The sequence below is a fragment of the Oncorhynchus mykiss genome, chromosome 30, assembly GCF_013265735.2.
Source record: "Oncorhynchus mykiss isolate Arlee chromosome 30, USDA_OmykA_1.1, whole genome shotgun sequence".
NCBI lineage: Eukaryota > Metazoa > Chordata > Actinopteri > Salmoniformes > Salmonidae > Oncorhynchus > Oncorhynchus mykiss.
Window position 1 is genome coordinate 25,831,608 of NC_050570.1, and position 25,276 is coordinate 25,856,883.

General features: G+C 43.2%; 1 protein-coding gene across 1 annotated transcript; it reads left to right on the forward strand.

Annotated features, from left to right (window-relative positions):
* The first annotated feature begins 680 nt into the window (after positions 1-680).
* Positions 681-22,753, forward strand: LOC110521613 (glycosaminoglycan xylosylkinase). Its single transcript, XM_021599294.2, has 9 exons — positions 681-914; positions 16,505-16,831; positions 16,929-17,176; positions 17,332-17,418; positions 17,535-17,644; positions 17,846-18,017; positions 20,088-20,279; positions 21,157-21,216; positions 21,330-22,753. The coding sequence occupies exons 2-9, from the start codon at positions 16,703-16,705 to the stop codon at positions 21,559-21,561; spliced, it is 1,230 nt and encodes a 409-aa protein (XP_021454969.1). The 5' UTR covers positions 681-914; positions 16,505-16,702; the 3' UTR covers positions 21,562-22,753.
* Positions 22,754-25,276: the final 2,523 nt, after the last annotated feature.

Here is a 25,276-nt window from a genome sequence, read left to right on the forward strand (position 1 = left end):
GGCACGACAAACCCTAGTCCCCCTCAGGAAACTGAAAAGATTTGGCATGGGTCCTCAGATCCTCAAAAGGTTCTACAGCTGCACCATCGAGAACATCCTGACTGGTTGCATCACTGCCTGGTATGGCAACTGCTCGGCCTCCGACCGCAAGGCACTACAGTGGGTTGTGCGAACAGCCCAGTACATCACTGGGGCCAAGCTTCCTGCCATCAGGACCTCTATACCAGTGTCAGAGGAATTACCTAAAAATGGTCAGACTCCAGCCACCCTAGTCATAGACTGTTTTCTCTGCTACTGCACGGCAAGTGGTGCCGGAGCGCCAAGTCTCGTAAGTATTCATTCTGTAAGGTCTTGTTGTATGCGGCGAATGTGACTAATACGATTTTATATCTTTATGCTATAATGGTTCACATCTACAGTAATGCATGGTTTCACGCACACCACCATGCACACACAGACCTCTCTTCAACCCAGGTGTGCAGGATTTATTGAACTGAAACCATTTTTACTGGGAGACTCTCCCTAGAGAAGTAGGCCTATGTCTAGGTCCATATCGAAATGAAGGTAATGCAGTGACGTGCATTACTTATGTGACGACTGCTTAATTATAATACAACAGCGCTACCTGGTGTCTAAATCGAAACCTGACATTAATAAACCCCATAATGTTGAATACATTGTCTACAATTAAATAGGTCCTGGTCTCTTTAAGATTTAGGTGGCGGCGTGCTTGAGGAAATGTTTCGGAAGTGTAAACGCTAAGGTAGGAGGAAATTAGAGCAAAGGGATGGAGCAATTATCCCTTTTTGACAGCCTATTGGTGAATATACAGTTCCACACAAAATACCAAGCACACACTGACTGGTGCACTGTCGTCGTTTGACATCCAGTAACGTTAGCGGTAATCGTGAAAGGTAAGACATTTATTAGACTTACCAACTAGCCAAAGGCACATCTTTACAATTAACGTTGGCAAGCTAGCTAGCCTATATTAATCATGTTCATAAATGTTTGATAATGACTGATGTTAGTTTACTCGCTAGGTACTGTAGGTACAGTACTAGCTAGCTCGTCAGCAATCTACGCAAGCTTTGATGTGGAAAATATCGGTGCAGTTCGTCAGCTATCACTATAAATAACGTTAGCTAGGTACAGTAGCTACGTTAGTACTGTACGTTGCTGCATTGCTGGAGCTTGCTAACGTTAGATGCTTTCAAGAACCCAAGCCAAAGTATTAAAGGTAGTTAACGTCTAGTATGGGCTACGTCGCTAGCTACAGAGTATATGTCTACCTAGCTGTGGGCCAGTTTCTAAACCATACTGTAACGTTGTCTTTGTGTGGGCCTTTGCGATTTCCAACCTATCAACCAGCTAGCTAAAAGGCTAACTAGCCAATGTTGTTGGTCCCATGAAAGACCGATTGTGTAGAAGGCAGCTCGAGTCATTCCTGCCTGCGTGGCCACGGCTAGACAGATGTTTAACTTAGCCAGCTAACGTTAATTCACGGGTTGTCTTCAGTTACTGGTATGCATTTTTCATTCATTTTCAACAAGACAGTTTCATGTGAACCAGAATCTGGCACAGGAGGCGTTTATATGGCGAATCATATCAACGTCTTCTGATCTGTAAAACTAGATTCTGGTTCAGTTTCATGTGTATGTGGGTCATTTTTGGGCTCGGGTAATATTTCAGTCCCTCTGACTGAAGTATTGGGTCACCAAAATGAAATGTTTAAAAGATGTATATGAATGTAAATAAATATAGCATTATTTTAAACTTTATTATAAAAATTATTTCGTTTAACCTAATTTTTACTTGGGAAATTAATATTAAAATGTGCACATAATAACTTTTGCAATTAATGCAAACGTGTTTTTGTTGCGAAGGTATAATTGAATAAAATCACACAATTTTCCCTCAGTCGACACTCAACCCCATCACACCAACCAAAGTCCACCCTTATGCGCCGTCATTAACAGGAAGTGACATCATTCAATATGTTTTTTTTTTTTTTACCTTGATTTAACCAGCTAGGCCAGTTGAGAACAAGTTCTCATTTACAACTGCGACCTGGCCAAGATAAAGCAAAAGTGCAACACAAACAATAACACAATAGAAACATCTATATACAGTGTGTGCAAATGGAGTATGGATGTAAGGCAATTAATAGGCCATAGTAGCAAAGTAATTCAAATTTAGCACATTAACACTGAAGTGATAGATGTGCAGATGATGATGTGCAAGTAGAAATACTGGTGTGTAAAAAAACAATATGGGGATGAGGTAGGTAGTTGGGTGGGCTATTTACAGATTGGCTAAGCTGCTCAGATAGCTGATGCTTAAAGTTAGTGAGGGAGATATAAGTCTCCAACTTCAGCGATTTTTGCAATTTGTTCCAGTCATTGGCAGCAGAGAACTGGAAGGAAAGGTGGCCAAAATGGATGTTGGCTTTGGGGATGACCAGTGAGCTATACCTGCTGGAGCGTGGGTGTTGGGTGGGTGTTGTTATGGTGACCAGTGAGCTGAGATAAGGCGGAGCTTTACCTAGCAAAGACTTATAGATGACCTGGAGCCAGTGGGTCTGGCGACGAATATGTAGCGAGGGCCAGCATACAGGTCGCAGTGGTTGTTGTCAACTGCATGGTACAGAAACAGGCAAGTAATCACGTTCTTTTATATCTGTATTTTGTTCGTTTTTAAAGTCAGGTGGGGATCGTTGAGCTGACCAACTCAAACCCGTTACATGAAATAAAGATGGAAAACTAGTACTTTCAAAATGATACTTTAAGCCATAAAAATATACAATCTATTAATTTTATGCCCACCACCATATGGTCTCCTGTCCTTCACCACATGAGGAGCAGAGGCCATTTTGAACCAAAAAACTCCACCCCGTCACATGTTTCATTGTAACTGGGTTGTAAACCTGTGACAGGTTTGAGTTATTTACTTATGATTATTGCATCTAAACAAATTAATTATTCAATATATTATACATTATTTATATTCACTTATGAAACATGCTGTAATGTATTCCATGTGAACAAAACTATATATTTTAAGGCAGTTGGTAGGAGAGTTGGGCAAGGTTCTTAACTACAGTTGTTCCTTTAAGTCGTTCTAGATCCTAAATGACTCAAGGATTATAGTGTATACTTGTATATATTCTAAGAATCTTTGATTTTACGTTATCCATTGAAACATCTAGGGAATGGTGGCACCCACCTCAACAGCAGAAAGACAAAGGCAGTGTCGAGCACGTCAAAATGCTGACCCAGAAAAAAGGGAACAATACCTTGAGATCAGTGATTTCAGTAAGAGAGACCAGCGTCAGAAGCGTAAACAGTGGAGAACAGCATACATAAGCAAGGAGAGGAAAGAAGCACTGAGGAACTTGACCACTCCTCCACAAAGTCCTGATCAGGTCATCATCCTTGCTCCTGGTGAGCTGATGTCAGCTGCCATTGTTCAACAAAGAAGGACCTACTCTGTGCATGCTTTAACACACAGCACTTCAGTTTCAGGCAGAAGGTCCTGGCTGCTCCAGTACTGCCAGCCAATGAGGAAAATCCACAACCTGTGGATGTAATCCAGGTCTTCTTGGGCAGTGGTGTATAGTGGAATACGGTGATGACCTTTATCCAGGCATCATCCTCGGCACGGATAAAAATGTGTGTACAAGTGAAATGTATGCATCGTGTCGGACCGAACAGATTTTTCTGGCCTTCTCGAGACGACATCCACTGGTATCAGTTTGATGAAGCATGTGACATCCCGCCACAGAGGTTGAGAGAGACGTGTGGGCCAGACTCTCAGGAAGAAAACCATGAATGAGTGAATATGGTCCTCCTGAGAAGAAGGATAGTCATGCTGACACTAGTGCTGTAGTTCCAGCTGTTCTAGCATTCTAAATGCCCTTGGAAAATGTTCCTACAGTTTGATGACACGTTGAACTTCTCTGATGAAACGTGTTGAATGTTATTAATTACCCTAATGCCTGATGTTTTTATTTGTTTGGTTAATAAAACCCAGATTATTCTAAATATATCTAATGTCCTTGTTACATGGTTGAATACAATGAAATTAAATGTTTGGGGTAAATCTTGGATGGATTTTTGACAGTTAACTAAACTAGATTATATGGAAACCAATCTCTTCAACCTGTTACAGTATTCCACCCTGTCACCCGTCTCAACCCTGTTACATGACAATATTTGTTAAACAAAATGGCAAAGATGAATAAATATGAATTGAATGTTTTCTGAGCTCAGTCTGAAATGTTAAGGACAATCCCAAACTATTAGAGTTGTTATAATTCTGAATTTAAAGTATTTTTTATTTATTTAAATGACCCCACTGACACAAAATATGTCTATTTCAGGGTTTAATATAGCAAAAGTCTGAGATTTTACATTTTATATTATAATAATTTAATTGGTTTGGGGGACACATGAGCATTAGGTAAATGTTGATTTCATAACAAGTATATTTTATAATCATATTCTGACAACTTCCATATTGTCTGTGACGGGTTTGAAGATAAATAGTGTCCATATCAGACAACAATAAAAGGGCTTTAATGCCTTAAGTGGGAATGTTTTCTTGAAGGTTTAATATGTACTTAATGTTGTGGGGTGTTCAGAAAATGCATTTATTCTAGTAAAACATTTATATATATATATATATATATATATATATTGCCCAAGAATGACCCATATGTTGGGTTTCCTAATTGAAGTTCACAAGTGAGTCCTTTTCATTTGAAGGAAACATGATCGCTGTTGTTGATTATGCTTATTCCAGCTGACTGTCACACAAAAACCTGTTTTGGAAAAGTTTTTTGAAGCTATGATGATTCTGACATTGACAGTGTTCGTTTGACATATTATGGTGCTCACGTCATTAGGTAGGGCAATCTGTCCTTTTTGAGTTGTGGAGAGCTTAAATAGTTGGATACAGTTGCAGTATGCTTATGTTACTGAAGATGACATATCCATTGTTACAGGCCAATTGATTTGCAGGTATTTTGCTTATTTGCCCCAAATATCACAACAACCCCCATCTATGGACATGAAATCGGATCAATATCTTAGTCTTGAAAACACTCGTTACCTACCGATCAATACATCCATCTCAGCTGAGCCGGACTTTACCCTTATTCATGATGACTCAAATTCCGTTTCATTACATTGAGCCATTGAACATCGCCTTTAACCTTGTGAGGAAGATTTTTCACTGTCTTTTTTACTGTTGTTTTTATTTCTTTATTTACCTATTGTTCACCTAATACCTTTTTTACACTGTTGGTTAGAGCCTGTAAGTAAGCATTTCACTGTAAGGTCTACTACACCTGTTGTATTCGGCGCACGTGACAAATAAATATTAATTTGATTTGAGATGGCCCTTTGCTGCCCAAATGTTCTGTCTTCGCAAATACGCCTCACACGCCATACAGTTTTGGAAACAATTTGACATTTCATATAAACTGGAAATACATTTTCCAAATACAAAAGTTGCACCCGGCTATATTTTCAAGGACACAGCATCCAACCAGTGTGCACTTCCTCTCCTCCAATTTCCGCTTCAAATGTCTCCAAGGAAGAATCTCAATTGGTCTCCTTTAATCGCCTCTCCTCCTCAAAATCCATTGGAGGAGGTCAGAGGGAAGAGAGAGAAAGCTAGGAATCAAGGAAACCAATTGAGATTCTCCCCAATGGGGTGTAACTGGGGAGGAAGTTACAAACCTCATGTTTTTGAAAATTCTGCAACTTTGCTAAACTACGTACAGTAAGTATATAATTTGTATTTGAATTATTATTTCTAGCTGATGTGAAAGTTAAGTTCCAAAGGTTTCCAAAACCGTATCGCAAGGGAGGATTATTAACGTTCCAAAACGTTACAACTGAACATTCATATTGTAGTTCATTGATCCAGCAGTCATTCATAGGGCTTTGATTGAGAACAAGGGCTGGGTAGCTATACACCCTTCAATTCTAGAGAGCTAAGCCTGACTGTATGAGAGTCAGAGAGGCCTAGCAAAACAATTTAACTTGTGTCCAGTTAGTCACGAAATGTGGCAATGCCTTCAATTGTTGAGGCAACGCCACACATATTTACATAGGAACAAAAAACAAACGTCCCTTGTCTATCACGAATGTTGAATAAAATTATATTTGAACTTACTCTACCCATTGTCCGTGGTATTCCTTCAGCTGGTTGATATGAGACAATGAACACAGGAAATTATTATTAAACCGACTTCTTCTAAACGGGTGTCTGTGTTTGGCAATCAAGACGGAAGTACACTGAACAAAAATATAAGGGGAGTGGATCAGAAAACCAGTTTATATCTGGTGTGACCACCATTTACCTCATGCAGCGCATCTCCTTTGCATGGAGTTAATCAGGCTGATTGTGGCCCGTGGAATGTTGTCCCACTCTTCAATGACTGTGCGAAATTGCTGGATATTGGCGGGAACTGGAACAATCTGCCGTTCACGTCCATCCAGAGCATCCCAAACATGCTCAATGGGCGACATGTCTGGTGAGTATGCAGGCCATGGAAGAACTGGGACATTTTCAGCTTCCAGGAATAGTGTACAGATCCTTGCGACATGTGGCGGGGCATTATCATGCTGAAACATGAGGTGAAGGCTGAATGGCACGACAATGGGCCTCAGGATCTAGTCACAGTATCTCTATGCATTCAAATTGCCATCGATAAAATGCAATTGTGTTCATTGTCCGTAGCTTAAGCCTGCCCATACCATAACCCCACCATGGGGCACTCTGTTCACAACGTTGACATCTGCAAACCACTTGCCCATACGCCACCCTACACTCTTTCTGCCATCTCCCTGGTACAGTTGAAACCAGGTTTCATCTGTGAAGTGCACACTTCTCCAGCTTGCCAGTGCCATCGAAAGTGAGCATTTACCCACCTAAGTCAGTTATGACACCGAACTGCTGTCAGGTCAAGACCCTGGTGAGGACAACGAGCATGCAGATGAGCTTCACTGAGACGGTTTCTGACAGTTTGAGCAGAACTTTTTTGGTTGTGCAAACCCACAGTTTCATCAGCTAACCGAGTGGCTCGTCTCAGACGATCCCGCAGGTGACGAAGCCGGATGTGCAGATCCCGGGCTGGCGTGGTTACACGTGGTCTGTGGTTTTGAGACCGTTTGGGCGTACTGCCAAATTCTCTAAAACGACATTGGAGGCATCTTATAGTAGAGAAATTAACTTTAATTTCTCTGGCAACAGCTGTTGTGTGTATTCCTGCAGTCAGCATGCCAATTGAATGCTCCCTCAACTTGAGACTTCTATGGCATTGTGACAAATTGTAACATTTTAGTGGCCTTTTATTGTCCCAAGCACAAGATGCACCTGTGTAATGATCATGCTGTTTAATCAGTTTCTTGATATGCCAAACCTGTCAGGTGGATGGATTATCTTGGCAAAAGAGAAATGCTCACTAACAGTGATGTAAACAAATTTGCTCACAATTTGAGAGAAATAAACTTTTCGCGCGTATGGAGCATTTCGGGGATTTTTTATTTCAGCTCATGAAACATGGGACCAACACATTACATGTTGCGTTTATATTTTTGTTCAGTATACCAGCACACTAACAGGTGTTTACATGGTTTTGCAGATGTGCCAGAAATGTCAACTTTAGTACCCGCTCTCAAATAAATCAGGTAAAACAATTAGGGCCCCATTTAGTCGACTGGTTGATTGTTTGGTCGATTAGGCTGTTCGTCCACCAAGATTTATTTTGTTGAGCAGTTGCAATTTTTATTTTTCACCGCGCATAAGACACCTGTCTGATAAGCGCATCTCAGTGGACGGATCCATTGCTGAGGCCACGGGGATGGCACAGTCCATCAATCTAAGACGTGATATTGTATATGGTTATATTACATAAAAATAATGGCGCAACACTAATAAATCTATTTTATAAGATGCACTTCCTCCCACGTTGGATACGGTCTAAAATGAGATTCTGAAACTATCTTCAGTGCGCAGTAGAATTGGCACATTTCCCTATGTTGCTATGTGCGTAATAGCAAAGTTAACCAGCATATTGAGATTGAGAACAATGCAGTGGAGGCAGCAGAGATTAGGAAACAGCCTTAGCCCAATTGTCTAAGACAATTGAGGCGAGAGGAAACCAACTTATTTAGGTATATAATCAATAGGCTAACTGTTAAATGTGCCTGGCTTTATGAACCCTCCATATACAGTACCAGTCAACATTTGACAGCTACTCATTCAAGGGTTTTTCTTTATTTTTTTACATTGTAGAATAATAGTGAAGACATCAAAACAATGAAATTACACATGGAATCATGTAGGAACCAAACAAGTCTTAAACAAATCAAAATATATTTTATATTTTAGTTTCTTCAAAGTAGCCAACCTTTGCCTTGACAGCTTTGCACACTCTTGGCATTCTCTCAACCAGCTTCATATGGAATGCTTTTCCAAAAGTCTTGAAGGAGTTCCCGCATGCTGAGCACTTGTTGACTGCTTTTCCTTCACTCTACGTTCCAACTCATCCCAAACCATGTCAATTGGGTTGAGGTTGGGTGTTTGTGGAGGCCAGGTCATCTGATGCAGCACTCCATCACTCTCCTTCTTGATCAAATAGCCCTTACACAGCCTGGAGTTGTGTTGGGTCATTGTCCTGTTGAAAAACAAATGACAGTCCCACTAACTGCAAACCAGATGGGATGGCGTATCGCTGCAGAATGCTGTGCCTTGAATTCTAAATAAATCAAGACAGTGTCACCAGTAAAGCATCCCCACACCACCTCCATGCTTCATGGTGGGAACCACACATACGGAGATCATCTGTTCACCTACTCTGCGTCTCACAAAGACACGCCGGTTGGAACCAAAAACCTCACATTTAGACTCATCAAACCAAAGGACAGATTTCCACCAGTCTAATGTCCATTGCACCAAAAGCACTCGCAAACTTCAACGCCTGGTACGGCAACTGCTCCTCCCACAACCGTAAGGCTCTCCAGAGGGTAGTGAGATCTGCACAACTCATCACCGGGGGCAAACTACCTGCCCTCCAGGACACCTACACCACCCGATGTCACAGGAAGGCCATAAAGATCATCAAGGACAACAACCACGGGAGCCACTGCCTGTTCACCCCGTTATCATCCAGAAGGCGAGGTCAGTACAGATGCATCAAAGCAGGGACAGAGAGACTGAAAAACAGCTTCTATCTCAAGGACATCAGACTGTTAAACAGTCACCGCTGTGTTAAGAAGCAGTGCGGCTTGGTTGGGTATCGGAGGACACATGACTTTCAACCTTCGTCTCTCCCGAGCCCGATGAGACAAGATACCACGAAATTGGGGAGAAAAAAGTCACCACTAACATTGAGTGGCTGCTGCCAACATACTGACTCAACTCCAGCCACTTTAATAATGGAAATTGATGTAAAAAATGTATCACTAGCCACTTTAAACAAAACAATTTACATATAATGTTTACATACCCTACATTACTCATCTCATATTTATGTATATACTGTACTCTATATCATCTACTGCATCTTGCCATCTGCCATGTATCACTAGCCACTTTAAAAATTATGCCACTTATGTTTACATACCCTACATTTCACATCCCATATGTATATACTGTACGATACCATCTACTGCATCTTGCCTATGCCGTTCTGTACCATCACTCATTCATATATCTTTATGTACATATTCTCATTCATATATCTTTATGTACATATTCTTATCTCTTTACACTTGTGTGTATAAGATAGTAGTTGTGGAATTTTTAGGTTAGATTACTCGTTGGTTATTACTGCATTGTCGGAACTAGAAGCACAAGCATTTCGCTAGACTCTCATTAACATATGCTAACCATGTGTATGTGACAAATAAAATTTGATTTGACTTTAAAACAGTTAGAGTTTTAGTTACTCCACAATACTAACCTAAATGACAGTGAAAGGAAGTCTGTACAGAATACAAATATTCCAGAACATGCATCCTGTTTGTATTAAGGCACTAAAGTAAAACTGCAAAGAAATTAACTTTGTTCTGAAATCAAAGCATTATGTTTGAGGCAAATCCAATACAACACATCACTGAGTACCACTTTTCATATTTTCAAGCATGGTGGTGGCTGCATCATGTTATGGGTATGCTTGTCATTGGCAAGGACTAGCGAGTTTCTTTGGATGAAAATAAATTTATTAAAGCTAAGCACAGGCAAAACCCTAGTGGAAAAACTGGTTGTCTTCTTTCCAAATGACGCTGGGAGAAAAAATGATCACATCTGGAACAGTTTCTCAAAGAGTGATAATTTGGCAAGTTGAAACGATACATTTAAAAAAAAAATTGATATATACAGACAATCGATGTAGTTTATTATACCTGTTCCTTTTGAATTTTATAAATGGATTAACAATTCTATAATGAACACTGCATGGGAATGAATTATGCCCAGTACATCTGTTTTGTGAGTAGGCCAAGGGTTAATGATTCTGATGAATATACCCTCTTTGTTTTTGCATATTTTCAGTGTGGAACCTGTCTATGTTTAGGGAGGTAATAGCCTAGGCTAACCGATTCTAAATGCCACTAGCAGTTCGCAAAGTAGGGTCGTCACTAATGTAACTTGGCACAGTCATAAACCCTGCCTGTTTCTACAATTTAGTTTCTTAAAATCTGATTTTAAACCACAACGTTAACTTTATGCCTTACCTAAAAAAAAAAAAAAGTGTTCAGTGCCGGTAAGTGTATGATGCAAAAATGTATTTTGTCCCCCCACACCAAAAGCGATCACGACACGCAGGTTAAAATATCAAAACAAACTCTGAACTAATTACATTTATTTGGGGACAGGTCGAAAAGCATTAAACATGTATGGCAATTTAGCTAGTTAGCTTGCACTTGCTAGCTAATTTGTCCTATTTAGCTAGCTTGCTGTTGCTAGCTAATTTGTCCTGGTATATAAATATTGTTGTTATTTTACTTGAAATGCACAAGATCTTCTACTCTGACAAATTAATCCACACATTAAACGGCCAACCGAATCATTTCTAGTCATCTCTTCTCCTTCCAGGCTTTTTCATCTTTGAATTTATATGGTGATTGGCATCTACACTTTTACCACAACAACCTTTTACCACAACAACCACAATCACCCACGTGGGTATAACCAATGAGGAAATGGCACGTGGGTACCTGCTTCTATAAACCAATGAGGAGATGGGAGAGGCAGGACTTTCAGCGTGATCTGCGTCAGAAATAGGAATGACTTCTATTTTAGCCCTTGGCAACACAGACGCTCGCGGTCAGTGTGGGTGCAATAATTGAATAACATGGATTTCTAAATGTATTTTGTGATGCACGCAACGTGTCCGGTCTGGTCAGCATGTGAGATATTGCTGCGCATTCAGTGTCCCATCAGCCCAGCCAGCCAATTCATTAACTTAATTTCCACTGTAAAAAGCATCTAGACATTAGTTCCCCACGCTTCTATCTTAACATTTGGTTTGCAACAACAGGGGTTTGTACAAACATTGCCATCCTTTCTCTAGACATTTGCAACGTTGTTTCAATATTGAAATTTGATCACACACACAAAAATGTCAATAGAAAACAGGTTCAACTAAATGAAATCCAGCTACTTTGCTGTTATTCTAGCTGCACGGTTTGATGTGACTGTGTTAGCTGTAGTTGGCTAGCTAGCAAGCAAGGGATAAGAGCGTATAGAACGAACGACTGGGTCGCGTCCATAGATATCTAATAAACACACTTCACGACTGTCGAGTCTCTAGCAACCTAACCGATAGAATGAACGGACATCTTTTGTCAGCCAGTCGAAATCATGAATCATCATAATTTTCATGGATATATAAAATACCATTTTATTGGTCACATACACATATTTAGAAGATGTTATTGCAGGTGTATCGAACTGCTTGTGTTCCTAGCTCCTGCAGTGCAGTAGTATCTAACAATTCACAGCAATGCACAAATCTAAAAGAATGGAATTAAGAAATAAATAAATATTAGGACGAGCCATGTTGGAGTGGCATTGATAGAATGAACGGCCAGCTGGCTTGGCTAGCAACCATAGATGTCGGGACAAGGCCTATATTTTCATTCAGGAATGAAATGGTAGCATATAAATACATTTACAAAAAAAAATGTTTTATTGAATTTCTAACCGGTTGTAAAAAACATATTGTACACAAGGTTGTGCATAACTACTTTTTTAGCACGGCTGTGCTGATCTACGGGACTCGGCAACCTCGTACCGATGACTGCAGAACAGCCGTGCTAAAAAAGTATTTTTAAAGTATTTTAGCACGCCCTCTCGTGTACAATTGCTTTAGTCGACACCGGTTGGTGTGTAGCACTGTGGCATGGTTATAGCCATCGGGTGAGGTAGTTCCTGCTCCCAGGACTGCCGCACATAGAGCAGCTGGTCTGTGATGGATTCATCCCAGCCTCTCTCCCTTCTCTACAGTGCATCTCCCCACATGTGCCACAGGGCTTCTTTAGTGTACATGCACTGTCTTTGTGTCCCCATCCGCATCTGAGACACCTCTCCTTCTGTTGGACCCAGAAGGACCGCTGTGCAGTATTCAACTTGGAAAAGTCGGTGCAGTTATTTGAAGTAGTGATCCTTAGAATCACAAAAGGGGCAAAAAGGCTTAAACCTGTCATTAACCCTGGTCTGTCCTTTGTTAGGTCCACTAGGCTTATGATCTACCGTGACCTGGTGCACACCAGAGAGAGAGAGGGTTCTGCAGGCCTCTCCGTGGGGTACCTGCATCACTGCCTCTTCCTCACCAGCCAATCAGAAAAGTCTGTGTGTGTATGTCTGTGGGCCTCCATCTTGCACGATTCCCTTGGGAAAACAGTGCTCAGCTAAGAGATCCCGGTAGGCTGTCCACATGGGACCCACAAAGGAGCTTGTTTAGCATACCCACCAGGCCTCCCACTGATAAAGCAAAGTCCTCCAGCACCTGGGCATCTCCCACTCTGATGGAGGGTGCATTCAGGATGGCAGACAACTCACCCTGTACCAGTTGTGGTTGACCATTTGCGCAGCTGGAAGGCTTATGTGGCCCAGTGTTAAGGACACTACCTGTTTGTTAACTACCACTGCCTCTCCTCCAGTGGATCTTTACAGGCATGTGGAGAGACTGTGGCAGATGGACACTCCTCTCTACAGAAATGAGAACCTTCTGACCTGCTCTAAACAAGACCATATGGCAGTGGCCATTCTTGAGGCTAAGACTGTTCGTGTGCCAGTGGGTGGTGGAGAGAGTTATGCCACCCCACTGCTGAGAAAAGGGGAGGCCCCCTGAGGCTCTGATGCCGCTGCTGCACAGTACAGAGTGCCGCCTGGCTAAGGTCTCCACAGTAGTGGAGAGGGGACTGGGAATGATATCCAGTGTGGGCTCAGTCTCTATAGCAGGCAGCTCCTGATGACCAGTGGGGGCTGGGAACATGACGTGTCCCTGCCCGGTCTCAGTAGCAACCGTTAGAGGAGAGGCGGCTTCCTGCTGCTGAACTGCATAAGACCGTCCTATATCCTCCACTGCAACCTGTCGGAGACGGATCCCCTGATTGGAGGAAGCCTGGGATCTGGTCTGTTGTTGCAATAGGCAAATCAGACCCTCGATATTCGATATTGGCAAAAACATGCTTCTGTACTCCATACAACATAGTCAGCGATGTCCACGGCGCTGCAACTCACTGACACTCCAATTTAGGAGTATAATCCTCCTGTTGGGAATGCAGCCCCACCTGGTGCCGAATACTATTCCACAGGTGGAGAGGACATCGCGGAAGCCCCTGCCTGTCCCGGAGTGTAGGTATAATCCAAATGTGATGGCGCTGCGGCTCAGGGGGCATCACTGGCTGGGGGATAACTGGTAACATAGTCCCTCAGGTACTCAAGGCCTCCTGCTCCGGACTACACATGGACTGGATGTCAGGTCCTCTGCATGACCTCTGGAGGTTGCCATATATCATGATCAGTAAGCCACATATTTGTGAGGTAGAACCTCCAGAATAAACGGGGCTGTGGCTTTACTGATACTTATCTCCTATTAGAGAGAGACAAGGCAACCTCCAGAGTATTCCAAACAGATTACTTTATTGACCTATTACAGCTGGTTATAGGTCTAAAACAGAATATTAACATGGAGTGAAGCTATGATAAATACAATAACTACAATATACATGTAATGGATATAATAATGGAAGAAGTGGCACTGAATGGAATACTATGAATGGATGACAATAACAGTAACGGAGAGTAACGGGACTGTATAAATACACAGGGAATGGCAGGCTATTACATAGTAACAAGCAATAAAGGACTGTATGAAATGAATTACAAATCAATAATAGGAAGTACTGGCTAATTGTTACCGACAATAATATAAGTAGCTATTAACACAGTAGTAATGAGATGGAGAAACTAAGCAACACCAGCTATACTAGCACAGTGCAACAATGACAGCAATAAGAACAAATAATAAACATATATTCTTTCATGCAACCCAAACCCATAAATACAACCAAGCTCTCACAAGGAATTACACTGGGAAGGAAAAAGACAAGAGGGGATTTACTTATACCCTTGTAAGAGCATGGTCTGGGCCATTCACAAACCAGAAGCACTGCATCCTGGGGCTATGGGCAGGGATGAGGCACATGGCTACTCCCTGATTGGCTGGGCTGCAATCTAATGATCTCTCACATGTTGACTAAGGATGGGTGAGACCTAGACAAACAACACGGCACCAGCCAAATTAGGTAAACAGGTGGTAATTTAGCCTAACATCCTGGAGGGAGAATTCTTTACAATCAGCAATAGTTTTGGTAGTTTTGCTTTAAACAGTCAGTGTATATGGTCATTTTTAGATACACAGGGTAAAGTTGATCATTTCATAACGAGCAATCACTTTTGCGAGGCACACTGCATGGCCAAAGCAGGGGGGGAAAAGAAGCTCACTAAACTTCCAAACGGTCAAAACCATTTGATTTTGAAATGGGGGTGAAGTCCAAAGTTATCCTATATGTTCATTGGCTATGTCATAGCTGAATTGTAAGTTGATACATTACTAGCTCAAACCCATCATCTGCAACAATGACAAGTTCATTAGTGAGTGGTGGTGATTTCTGTGAGATGTAGTGGGGTGGTAGATGGCTCAGGTCAGGTACCTACTTATACACACACAAATGTTAGTGCACTGAATTGTTACAAACTGAACCGTATCGGAGCCCATGTATATAGATAGATACGAATCGGATCGTCTTGAAAGGGAAAGATTAACATCCAGTTTTTGATAGAATTGCGTTCTGTGGGTCCCCCTACCAAAACCCAAAAAGATCTCGTGCGGGCTGCTCTTTCTTTGCCCGATTACCCATCTACTTCGCCCGCTAAAATGTATTCTCCACAATGAATGTATGAGGTGATAGAGCAGCAGTATTAGACTGAGCCGTCAGGCAATCTCCTTCTCCTTTAACTAACAAGCGGCTCCCTTGTCAGAGGTAGCGTCAAATATATAGATGTTTTAAATTACTATGGATATCAGCACCCAAAGAATAGTATGCAGTTAAATAGGAAAAACAAGTACAAGGTAAGCATTAAAAAATTGACATTTTTACAGGTACTGACTGATACTGAACAAAAATAGATGCAACATAGAAACACACAAAAAGCTTATTTCTCTCACATTTTGTGCACATTTGCCAAGATAATCCATCCACCTGACAGGTGTGGTATATCAAGAAACTGATTAAACAGCATGATCATTACACAGGTGCACCTTTTGCTGGGGACAAAAGGCCACTCTAAAATGTTACATTTTGTCACAACACAATGCCACAGATGTCTCACGTTTTGAGGGAGCGTGCATTTGGCATGCTGACTGCAGGAATGTCCACCAGAGCTGTTGCCAGAGAATTTAGTTAATTTCTCTACCATAAGCCACTTCTGTTGTTTTAGAGAATTTGGCACTGCATCTAACTGGCCTCACAACCGCAGACCACATGTAACCATGCCAGCCCAGGACCTCAAGGAGGGATGGATGGATCCTTTACCTATTCTAAAGAAGAGTGCTAGAACAAACAGTAGGTTTGGCAGGGTTTGATGTTGTCAGTAAAGGGGTGGTTTAAAACCCAGGATGTGGAACCAGGAGTCAGTCAGGTTTGTCAGTCAGTCAGGTTTGTCAGGTATGGGTGTGTCTCTCTACGCCACAATGACACATACATAACAACTGTAATATGTTACTGAGCCCATTACTACATGTTGTACATGTTACTGAGCCCAATAGTACATTACTTTGTCATGCTCATATCGATCATGTTCCTGCCTGGCGGGCCTGGGGCATCTAGGCTCCTGCTGTTTCTGTCTGTATGTCTGTCTACATTTTTGGATTTATATCAAACTTTTTCATCACTAATGTCCTCCCCTACTCTCTCTACAGGGTGGTTGCTGATACATTAGGGACCAGGGCTAGCTGTGGGTCTGGTGGTGAGACTGAGCCATACCTCCTGCCCCGCTGAATAGTGTGTGAGAGAGAGGCGACTGGAGGGGGAGGCAGGTGCCATGCTCCAGGGGTGAGGCGGGAGAGAGAGAGACACACACACAGGGCTCAGGGGTGGTGGGTGAGGTTGCCAAGGAGATGAAGTTGAAACAGCGGGTGGTGTTGCTGGTTGCTGTGCTACTCCTGTTGGGGCTGGCCAAATTCTTTCTGCTGGATGGAGGAGAGGGGTCCGCAGCCAGTCGACGAGACCTCCGGGCCTTCCGCAAGGTACGGCTGTTTGTGCGTGTCAATGTTTATATCTGTGTGTGTACTGTGTGTGTGTGTGTGTACTTGTGAGCATTAATGTGGAAGTCTGTGTTCCCAGATGGAGGCAGGCCTGTCTCTCTCACGCGGTGACCGGCTAACACACACCCTCCAGTCTCCATGGGAGGTGGCAAACCAATGGGTGGGCCCCAGGGAGGTGTACCCTGAGGAGACCCCCGAGCTGGCAGCCGTCCTCTCCGCGCTGGGCACTGCCCGAGTGGAGCGGGCAGATGTGGGCTACAAGGGCACCCAGCTCAAAGCTCTACTAATACTGGACGGGGGGCAGAAGGTGGTCTTCAAACCCAAGAGGTGAGGTGGAATACACACACATTGTCCTCTGGTTCTCTGCTGCGGAGTTGTACGGTTTTTGTTAGGTCAGATTAGGACAGTGCTTTTATTCTGTGTCTTACGTAAGAGGATTCCTCAATCACGTCCTCCCTGTCCATTTCTCTCTCTTTTTCCAGGTATAGTAGAGGCTATGTGGTAGAAGGAGAGCCTTATGCAGGTTATGACAGACACAACGCAGAGGTGGCAGCTTTTCACCTGGACAGGTACACACACGTATCGGCCTAATGCATTAAAATATATACGTTTTAGTTTTGGCCATCTGAATACTGGTGTTGCTAGTGGTATGTGACTATCTGTCCTGTGTATCCATCTGCTGTAGGATCCTGGGTTTCAGAAGAGCACCCCTAGTGGTCGGGAGGTTTGTCAACCTGAGGACTGAGATCAAACCTGTCGCTACGGACCAGCTACTCAGTACCTTTCTAATGCAGGGTGAGACACACACACACTAGAGGGCTCTTTTCAGTCCCACCCATAATGTTTTCTTATAGACATACCACTCCCTATAAAGTTGATAAGATAACATTGTGTGTCTGGGTTCAAGAAGCAGTGGGCTGGATCTCTCTCTAAATGAAAATGGTTAACCATTTTTTCTCCCTTTCTTTGTCTCTGGCCCTTCCTCTCTCTCTCCAGGTAATAATAGTTGTTTCTATGGGAAGTGTTACTACTGTAGAGAGAGTGAACCGGCATGTGCGGAGGGAGATATGATGGAGGGATCGGTAACTCTCTGGCTGCCAGACGTCTGGCCTCTCCAGAAACACAGACACCCCTGGGGACGCACCTACAGGGAGGGCAAACTGGCCAGGTAGGGGTGTGTCCGCATTTGTGCTTATATGTTAAAGTCCTACTCCAGTCTCCTTTTCACCTAATTTAATACCCAATTTACTTAACAAAAAATCTAAATAGGTGGTCCAGGTATCCTCATGACATGGCACAAGTTGCCTTGTCTTGTTCCTCAAGCAAGGGGGAGGCCAATGAATCACATCAGACCAATTCCTTGAATGGCCTACTTCTTGAAGTTTGCAGTTTTCTAAAAAAAAAATTACAAATTCTCAAAACATATTGTTTTACCACTACTGTAAAAAGGTCCAGACACCTTTTTTGTGATTTCAGTAGTTTTTGGGAAACTTACCCCAACAGCAAATCACTTCCTCATTGTCATTGTGTAGTATGGGGGCTTTGAAAAAAAACATGAACAAAGAATAAAAAATAAAAAAATCCAATATGTATTTTTTGAAACGGTAAAGCTCTCAGTATAGTGATGCAGGTCTTTAGATGTTGTACACATGAAATAGTGTCAGTCCACAACGTTGTATTCCATTTTGTTGTGACTCGAGTGATACCTCTAAATCCATTCTTCAGGTAACTGACAAAATACCGTGAGTAAATATACAAAGTATATTGGAAGCATGGGGTGCTTCCACACAGGAAGTTCCAGACACTTGTAGAATTAACGCCAAGGCGCATTGAAGCTGTTCTGGCAGCTTTTGGTGGACCTACTCCTTATTAAAACACTATGTTGGTGTTTCCTTTATTCAGGCACCTGTAGCAGCAGGCTACATGGAGAATGGAACAGCTGGATAGGGGAAACGGCTCAAGTCCAACAAATGGAATAAAACGTTGCAGTTAAAGTTCAGCTTGGCACAATTTCATGTATACAACATCTAAAGACCTGCTTTTCTGTTCCCAAAAGGACATATTTGGGTGTTTTTGGAGCCTTTATTCATGTTTTTTCAGGCCCCAATACTACACAACGACGATGAGGAAGTGATGCTATTCGGGTTAAGTTTCTCAAAAACAACTGAAATCACAAAAAAAGGACACTTCTATAACATGCGATTTACATCCAAAATAGAGATTAAGTTGTAAAAAAAATAACTTCTCCTTTAACCTTTACGGGATCGGTGTCCCTATACCGAGATGGTTGAGCATGACTGTTGTAAGTAACAGCAAACTTTACAAGACATAGACATGTCTTATATGGGCAGAAAGCTTAAATTCTTGTTTATCTAACTGCATTGTCCAATTTAAAGTAGCTATTACAGTGAAAGAATACCACGCTATTGTTTGAGGAGAGTGCACAACAACAAAACTTATCACGGCAACTGGTTTGATACATTCCCCTCTGAAGGTAAATAATGTACTTACATTCAGGAATTTTTTTCTGATTTGTCATCCTGAGGGTCCCAGAGATAAAATGTAGCATAGTTTTGTTTGATAAAATCCATTTTTATATTCAAATGTAGGAACTGGGTTCCACAGTTTGAACGCCTGCCGTCTCTGGCTCCACACCCACCCCACCTGGCCAACTAGATGTGTGAAAGTTAGTGTATTAGCTAATAATCCATCATGTATGACATTCCTGGGAGTGTATAAACTGTAATTTTGTATGTTCTCTATAATTATGTACTTGAAAATGTATCAATTGGCCAATACGACACGTAACATTTTGTCCAGTATTGGCATGCGTCACATGTTTTTTTGTTTGTATTATCTTTTACCAGATCTAATGTGTTATATTCTCCTACATTAATTTCACATTTCCACAAATTTCAAAGTGTTTGCTTTCAAATGGTATCAAGAATATGCATATTCTTGCTTCAAGTCCTGAGCTACAGGCAGTTAGATTTGTGTGTGTCATTTCAGGCAAAATTGGGGGGGGGGGAAGAGTGTCAGGTAGCCTAGCGGTTAAGAGCGTTGGGCCAGTAACTGAAAGGTCACTGGTTCAAGTCCCCAAGTTGATTAGGTGAAAAATCTACCGATGTTTTTTATTGATCCTGTAAGTTGCTAAATTACAAATATGTAAGTGTTACGGTGTTTCTATTTCTCTTTTAAACAGGAGAAGTAAAAAACTAAATGCTTTAACTGTGTGTAGGTGGGAGTATGATGAGAGCTACTGTGATGCGGTGAAGAAGATGCCTCCGTACGACGCCGGTCCCAGACTGCTGGACGTCATAGACACAGCCATCTTTGATTACCTCATCGGCAACGCCGACCGACATCACTACGAGAGTTTCCAAGACGATGGAGGAGCCAGCATGCTCATCCTGCTGGATAACGCCAAGAGGTGAAGAACACAAACACATCACTAAGTGTAAACACAAAGAAACTCTAGACATGCTGACTAAGCTGGCAACTCCTTTCACCTCTAACTCCATCTCTCCATCCCCCAGTCCACTCCTCTTTTACCTCTGTCCCTGTTGATTGATCTGCTGAGCTAAGTGTGAACTAGGGTAGTGTTGCCCAACCCTGGTCCTCCAGTACCCCCAACAGTACACCGTTTCATTATAGCCCTGGACAAACACGCCTCATTCAGCACATGAGGGCTTGATGGTTAATTGACCAGATGAATCAGGTGTTACAATAAAATGTGTACTGTTGGGGGTACCGGAGGACCAGGGTTGGGAAACACTGTGCTAGAATGTGTGTTATGATAGTGTGTCAAATCAAATGTTATTGGTCATATACACATATTTAGCAGATGTTTTGCGTGTGTAGTGAAATGCTTGTGTTCCTAGCTCCAACAGTTTAGTAATATCTAACAATACACAAATCTAAAAGTAAAAGAATGGAGTTAAGAAATATTAGAACAAGCAATATCAGAGTGGCATTGACTAAAATCCAGTAGAATAGAATACAGTATATACAGATTAGTAAAGCAGTATGTAAACATTATTAAAAGTGACCGGTGATTCCATGGCTATGTATATAGGGTAGCAGCCTCTAAGGTGTAGGTAGGGTTGAGTAACCGGCTGTTAGCCGGCTAGTGATGGCTATTTAACAGTATCATGGCCTTGAGATAGTAAGGCATCTGAAGACAGCTTCTATGGTGTAGGGTTGAGTAACCGGCTGTTAGCCGGCTAGTGATGGCTATTTAACAGTATCATGGCCTTGAGATAGTAAGGCATCTGAAGACAGCTTCTAAGGTGTTTTGTTGTTTGCAGTTTTGGGAATGCAGCTTTGGATGAAAGAAGCATTCTGGCCCCTATATATCAGTGTTGCATGTGAGTAGACACACACACACACACACTGAAAATACCAACATTTCCTCAAAGGAATCACAACCCATTCCTAGTGTTTATGAACAGTTCTCTCTTACTCTCCCTCCCTCCGTCAGGGTGCGTGTGTCTACGTGGAACAGGTTGAACCTGCTGAGAGCTGGGGCTCTGAGTTCAGCCCTAAGACAGGCCCTGACCTTTGACCCCATTAACCCTGTCCTGGCCGAGCCCCACCTGGCTGCCCTGGACAGACGGCTGTCTGGTGTTATAGCAACCATCCAGCAGTGTGTAGAGTCGCTGGGCCCCGACAACACACTGATAGAGGACCGCATGATCCTGCCACACCCCTAGAAAAGGACGGGAGGGAGGAAGGAGGAGGGAAAGGATAACCTGTCTCGCCTCGAGGGAGAGAGGGTTCAGCCATGGGAGGAGCTGGATGATCAACCCCTCCTCCTCCTCTCACGGCCCCCCAGAAAGGAACAGGAAATGACCCCAGCAGCAGGAAGTGACTTGATAAAGGACTGGGTGTTGAGTCCTCTACAAACTGTTCGCGTCCACGCTAGGACCAACTCCATACCTAACTCTTTCCTGACGTCTCCGGTCACACACACACACACACACACTCTGCCAGAACCTCTCTCTCCATCCAGTGTAAAGGAGGGAACCAAGGCCAAAGGACTCAACCCAAAGACACTCAGGATAGTGGGGGGGTTCCATACACCCCCCCTCCCCTCCTATCTGGACACAATCGCGAGAGAGAGACTGGCCAACTGACCATGGGGGGGCAGGAGGGGGATTTTGGGGTCAGTCTGATTGTGACAAACAGATGTCTGTATCCAAAATGGCATCCTATTCCCTGTATAGTGCAAAGGCTCCAAAAGTAGTGCACTGTATATAGAGGGAATTGGCTGCCATTTCACATCTGCTCGATGTGAGCAGTCTGACCAGTGACTACGGATGCTATTCCACATATTGCACTAGTTCCGGCCCCTGTTTCTCAGACCCAATTCCTGGACTAAAAGCACTTTCAGTAGAGATTCTTTATACATGCCATAAAGAGATCAATGGAATGCAGACCGTGGGGGATAGAAGAGGGACACTGTCATTGGTGCCCATTCAAAAAATCTGATCTAACAAAGTGGATATTCGTCAATTCTCTCATGATGTACACTGAATGTAGAAAACATTAGGAACATCTTCCTAAAATTTAGTTGAACCCCCTCCCCCCTCCTTTTTGCCATCAGAACAGCCTCAATTCGTCAGGGCATGGACTCTACGAGGTGTCAAGTGTTCCACAGGGATTCTGGTTAACGCCAATGCTTCCTACAGTTGTCAAGTTGTCTGGATGTCCTTTGGGTGGTGGACCATTCTTGATAAACACGGGAAACTGTTGAAAGTGAAAACTTTACAGCGTTGCAGTTTGACACACTCAAACCGGTGCACCTGGCACCTACTACCATACTACTACTACCACCTGGCCCCTACTACCATACTACTACTACCACCTGGCCCCTACTACCATACTACTACTACCACCTGGCCCCTACTACCATACTACTACTACCACCTGGCCCCTACTACCATACTACTACTACCATACTACTACTACTACTACTACTACCACCTGGCCCCTACTACCATACTACTACTACCACCTGGCCCCTACTACCATACTACTACTACCACCTGGCCCCTACTACCATACTACTACTACCACCTGGCCCCTACTACCATACTACTACTACTACCACCTGGCCCCTACTACCATACTACTACTACCGCCTGGCCCCTACTACCATACTACTACTACCGCCTGGCCCCTACTACCATACTACTACTACCACCGCCTGGCCCCTACTACCATACTACTACTACTACCGCCTGGCCCCTACTACCATACTACTACTACCACCTGGCCCCTACTACCATACTACTACTACCACCTGGCCCCTACTACCATACTACTACTACCACCTGGCCCCTACTACCATACTACTACTACCATACTACTACTACTACTACTACTACTACCACCTGGCCCCTACTACCATACTACTACTACCACCTGGCCCCTACTACCATACTACTACTACCACCTGGCCCCTACTACCATACTACTACTACCACCTGGCCCCTACTACCATACTACTACTACCACCTGGCCCCTACTACCATACTACTACTACTACCACCTGGCCCCTACTACCATACTACTACTACCGCCTGGCCCCTACTACCATACTACTACTACCGCCTGGCCCCTACTACCATACTACTACTACTACTACCACCACCTGGCCCCTACTACCATACTACTACTACTACCACCTGGCCCCTACTACCATACTACTACTACCGCCTGGCCCCTACTACCATACTACTACTACCGCCTGGCCCCTACTACCATACTACTACTACCGCCTGGCACCTACTACCATACTACTACTACCACCTGGCCCCTACTACCATACTACTACTACCATACTACTACTACCGCCTGGCCCCTACTACCATACTACTACTACCGCCTGGCCCCTACTACCATACTACTACTACCGCCTGGCCCCTACTACCATACTACTACTACCGCCTGGCCCCTACTACCATACTACTACTACTACCACCTGGCCCCTACTACCATACTACTACTACCACCGCCTGGCCCCTACTACCATACTACTACTACCACCGCCTGGCCCCTACTACCATACTACTACTACCACCGCCTGGCCCCTACTACCATACTACTACTACCACCGCCTGGCCCCTACTACCATACTACTACTACTACCGCCTGGCCCCTACTACCATACTACTACTACCGCCTGGCACCTACTACCATACTACTACTACCGCCTGGCCCCTACTACCATACTACTACTACCGCCTGGCCCCTACTACCATACTACTACTACCGCCTGGCCCCTACTACCATACTACTACTACCGCCTGGCCCCTACTACCATACTACTACTACCGCCTGGCCCCTACTACCATACTACTACTACCATACTACTACTACCGCCTGGCCCCTACTACCATACTACTACTACCGCCTGGCCCCTATTACCACACCCCGTTCAAGGGCACATAAATAATTTTTTGGGGCCTTTCAGCCTCAATGGCACACATACACAATCCAGGCTTCTTTAACCTGTCTCCTTAATTTACAATGATTTTAAAGTAGATTTAACAAATTACATCAATAAGGGATCATAGCCTTCACCTGGGTTCATCTGGCCAGTCTGTCTAAGTGTAATGCAGTTGATTGGTAACAATGATATGAACATGTATTGGGGTTGACATCCATACCAGCATTATACTCCGATTTTTACCCCAACATAGTTTGAAATACACATGTAAACACACACATTTTGATGGCCGGCAATGAGGAGATTCTGGATTTATACCCCACGGAGGGACACGTGTGGCATTACCATTATTTTGGTTGAGTTCGATTGAGGTCTTTACCACATGTATTGAGCATGCTTTTTTAGTCTTGGATTAGACTAAAGGAACAAGTCTTTGGGGCTCTGGTCAGGACTGGTGCACTATGTGAGGAATAGGGGGCCATTTGAGATATGACCAGTGTGTACATACTGAACTAACTGTTGAATAGCATAAGAGTATAATTGAGAATTATAATATTAAAGAAACCTAATTTAGTGTCAAGTTTGGATGGTGTGTGTGTGTGTGTGTACGTTTTTGTGTGTGGTGTGTGTGTCTGTGTGCATGAGTCCAATGTTTCCCCCAGTTAATTTTAATTTTTTTCAGAAGTGGAAAGGTCGTGGGGGGTGGGGCAGACACAGGGGACATGCGCCGCCCCCCCTGGACAGTTTTTATAGAAGGACTGTGAGAATGTCATTTATTTTTAAAAGGACGTTCTACTCTAAAATGAATGAAAATCAAATTATCCCAACACGATCTGTCTATGATCTCCCCCCATAAATGAGCCCAATAACATATTGTAAAAAAAAATGTTTAGGGCTGACTCTTACCATAGTCTATACATGGCACCATACCATATTATCAGGCAAGTGTGCTATTAGCAATAAGCACTTTTTCT

Bases quoted from the DNA above. Each gene is read 5' to 3' on its own strand.
- LOC110521613 (XM_021599294.2), top strand. From the start codon at position 16,703: ATGAAGTTGAAACAGCGGGTGGTGTTGCTGGTTGCTGTGCTACTCCTG. The intron at 17,177-17,331 runs GTGAGGTGGAAT...CTCTTTTTCCAG, and splicing joins GTGGTCTTCAAACCCAAGAG to GTATAGTAGAGGCTATGTGG. The intron at 17,645-17,845 runs GTGAGACACACA...CTCTCTCTCCAG, and splicing joins CAGTACCTTTCTAATGCAGG to GTAATAATAGTTGTTTCTAT.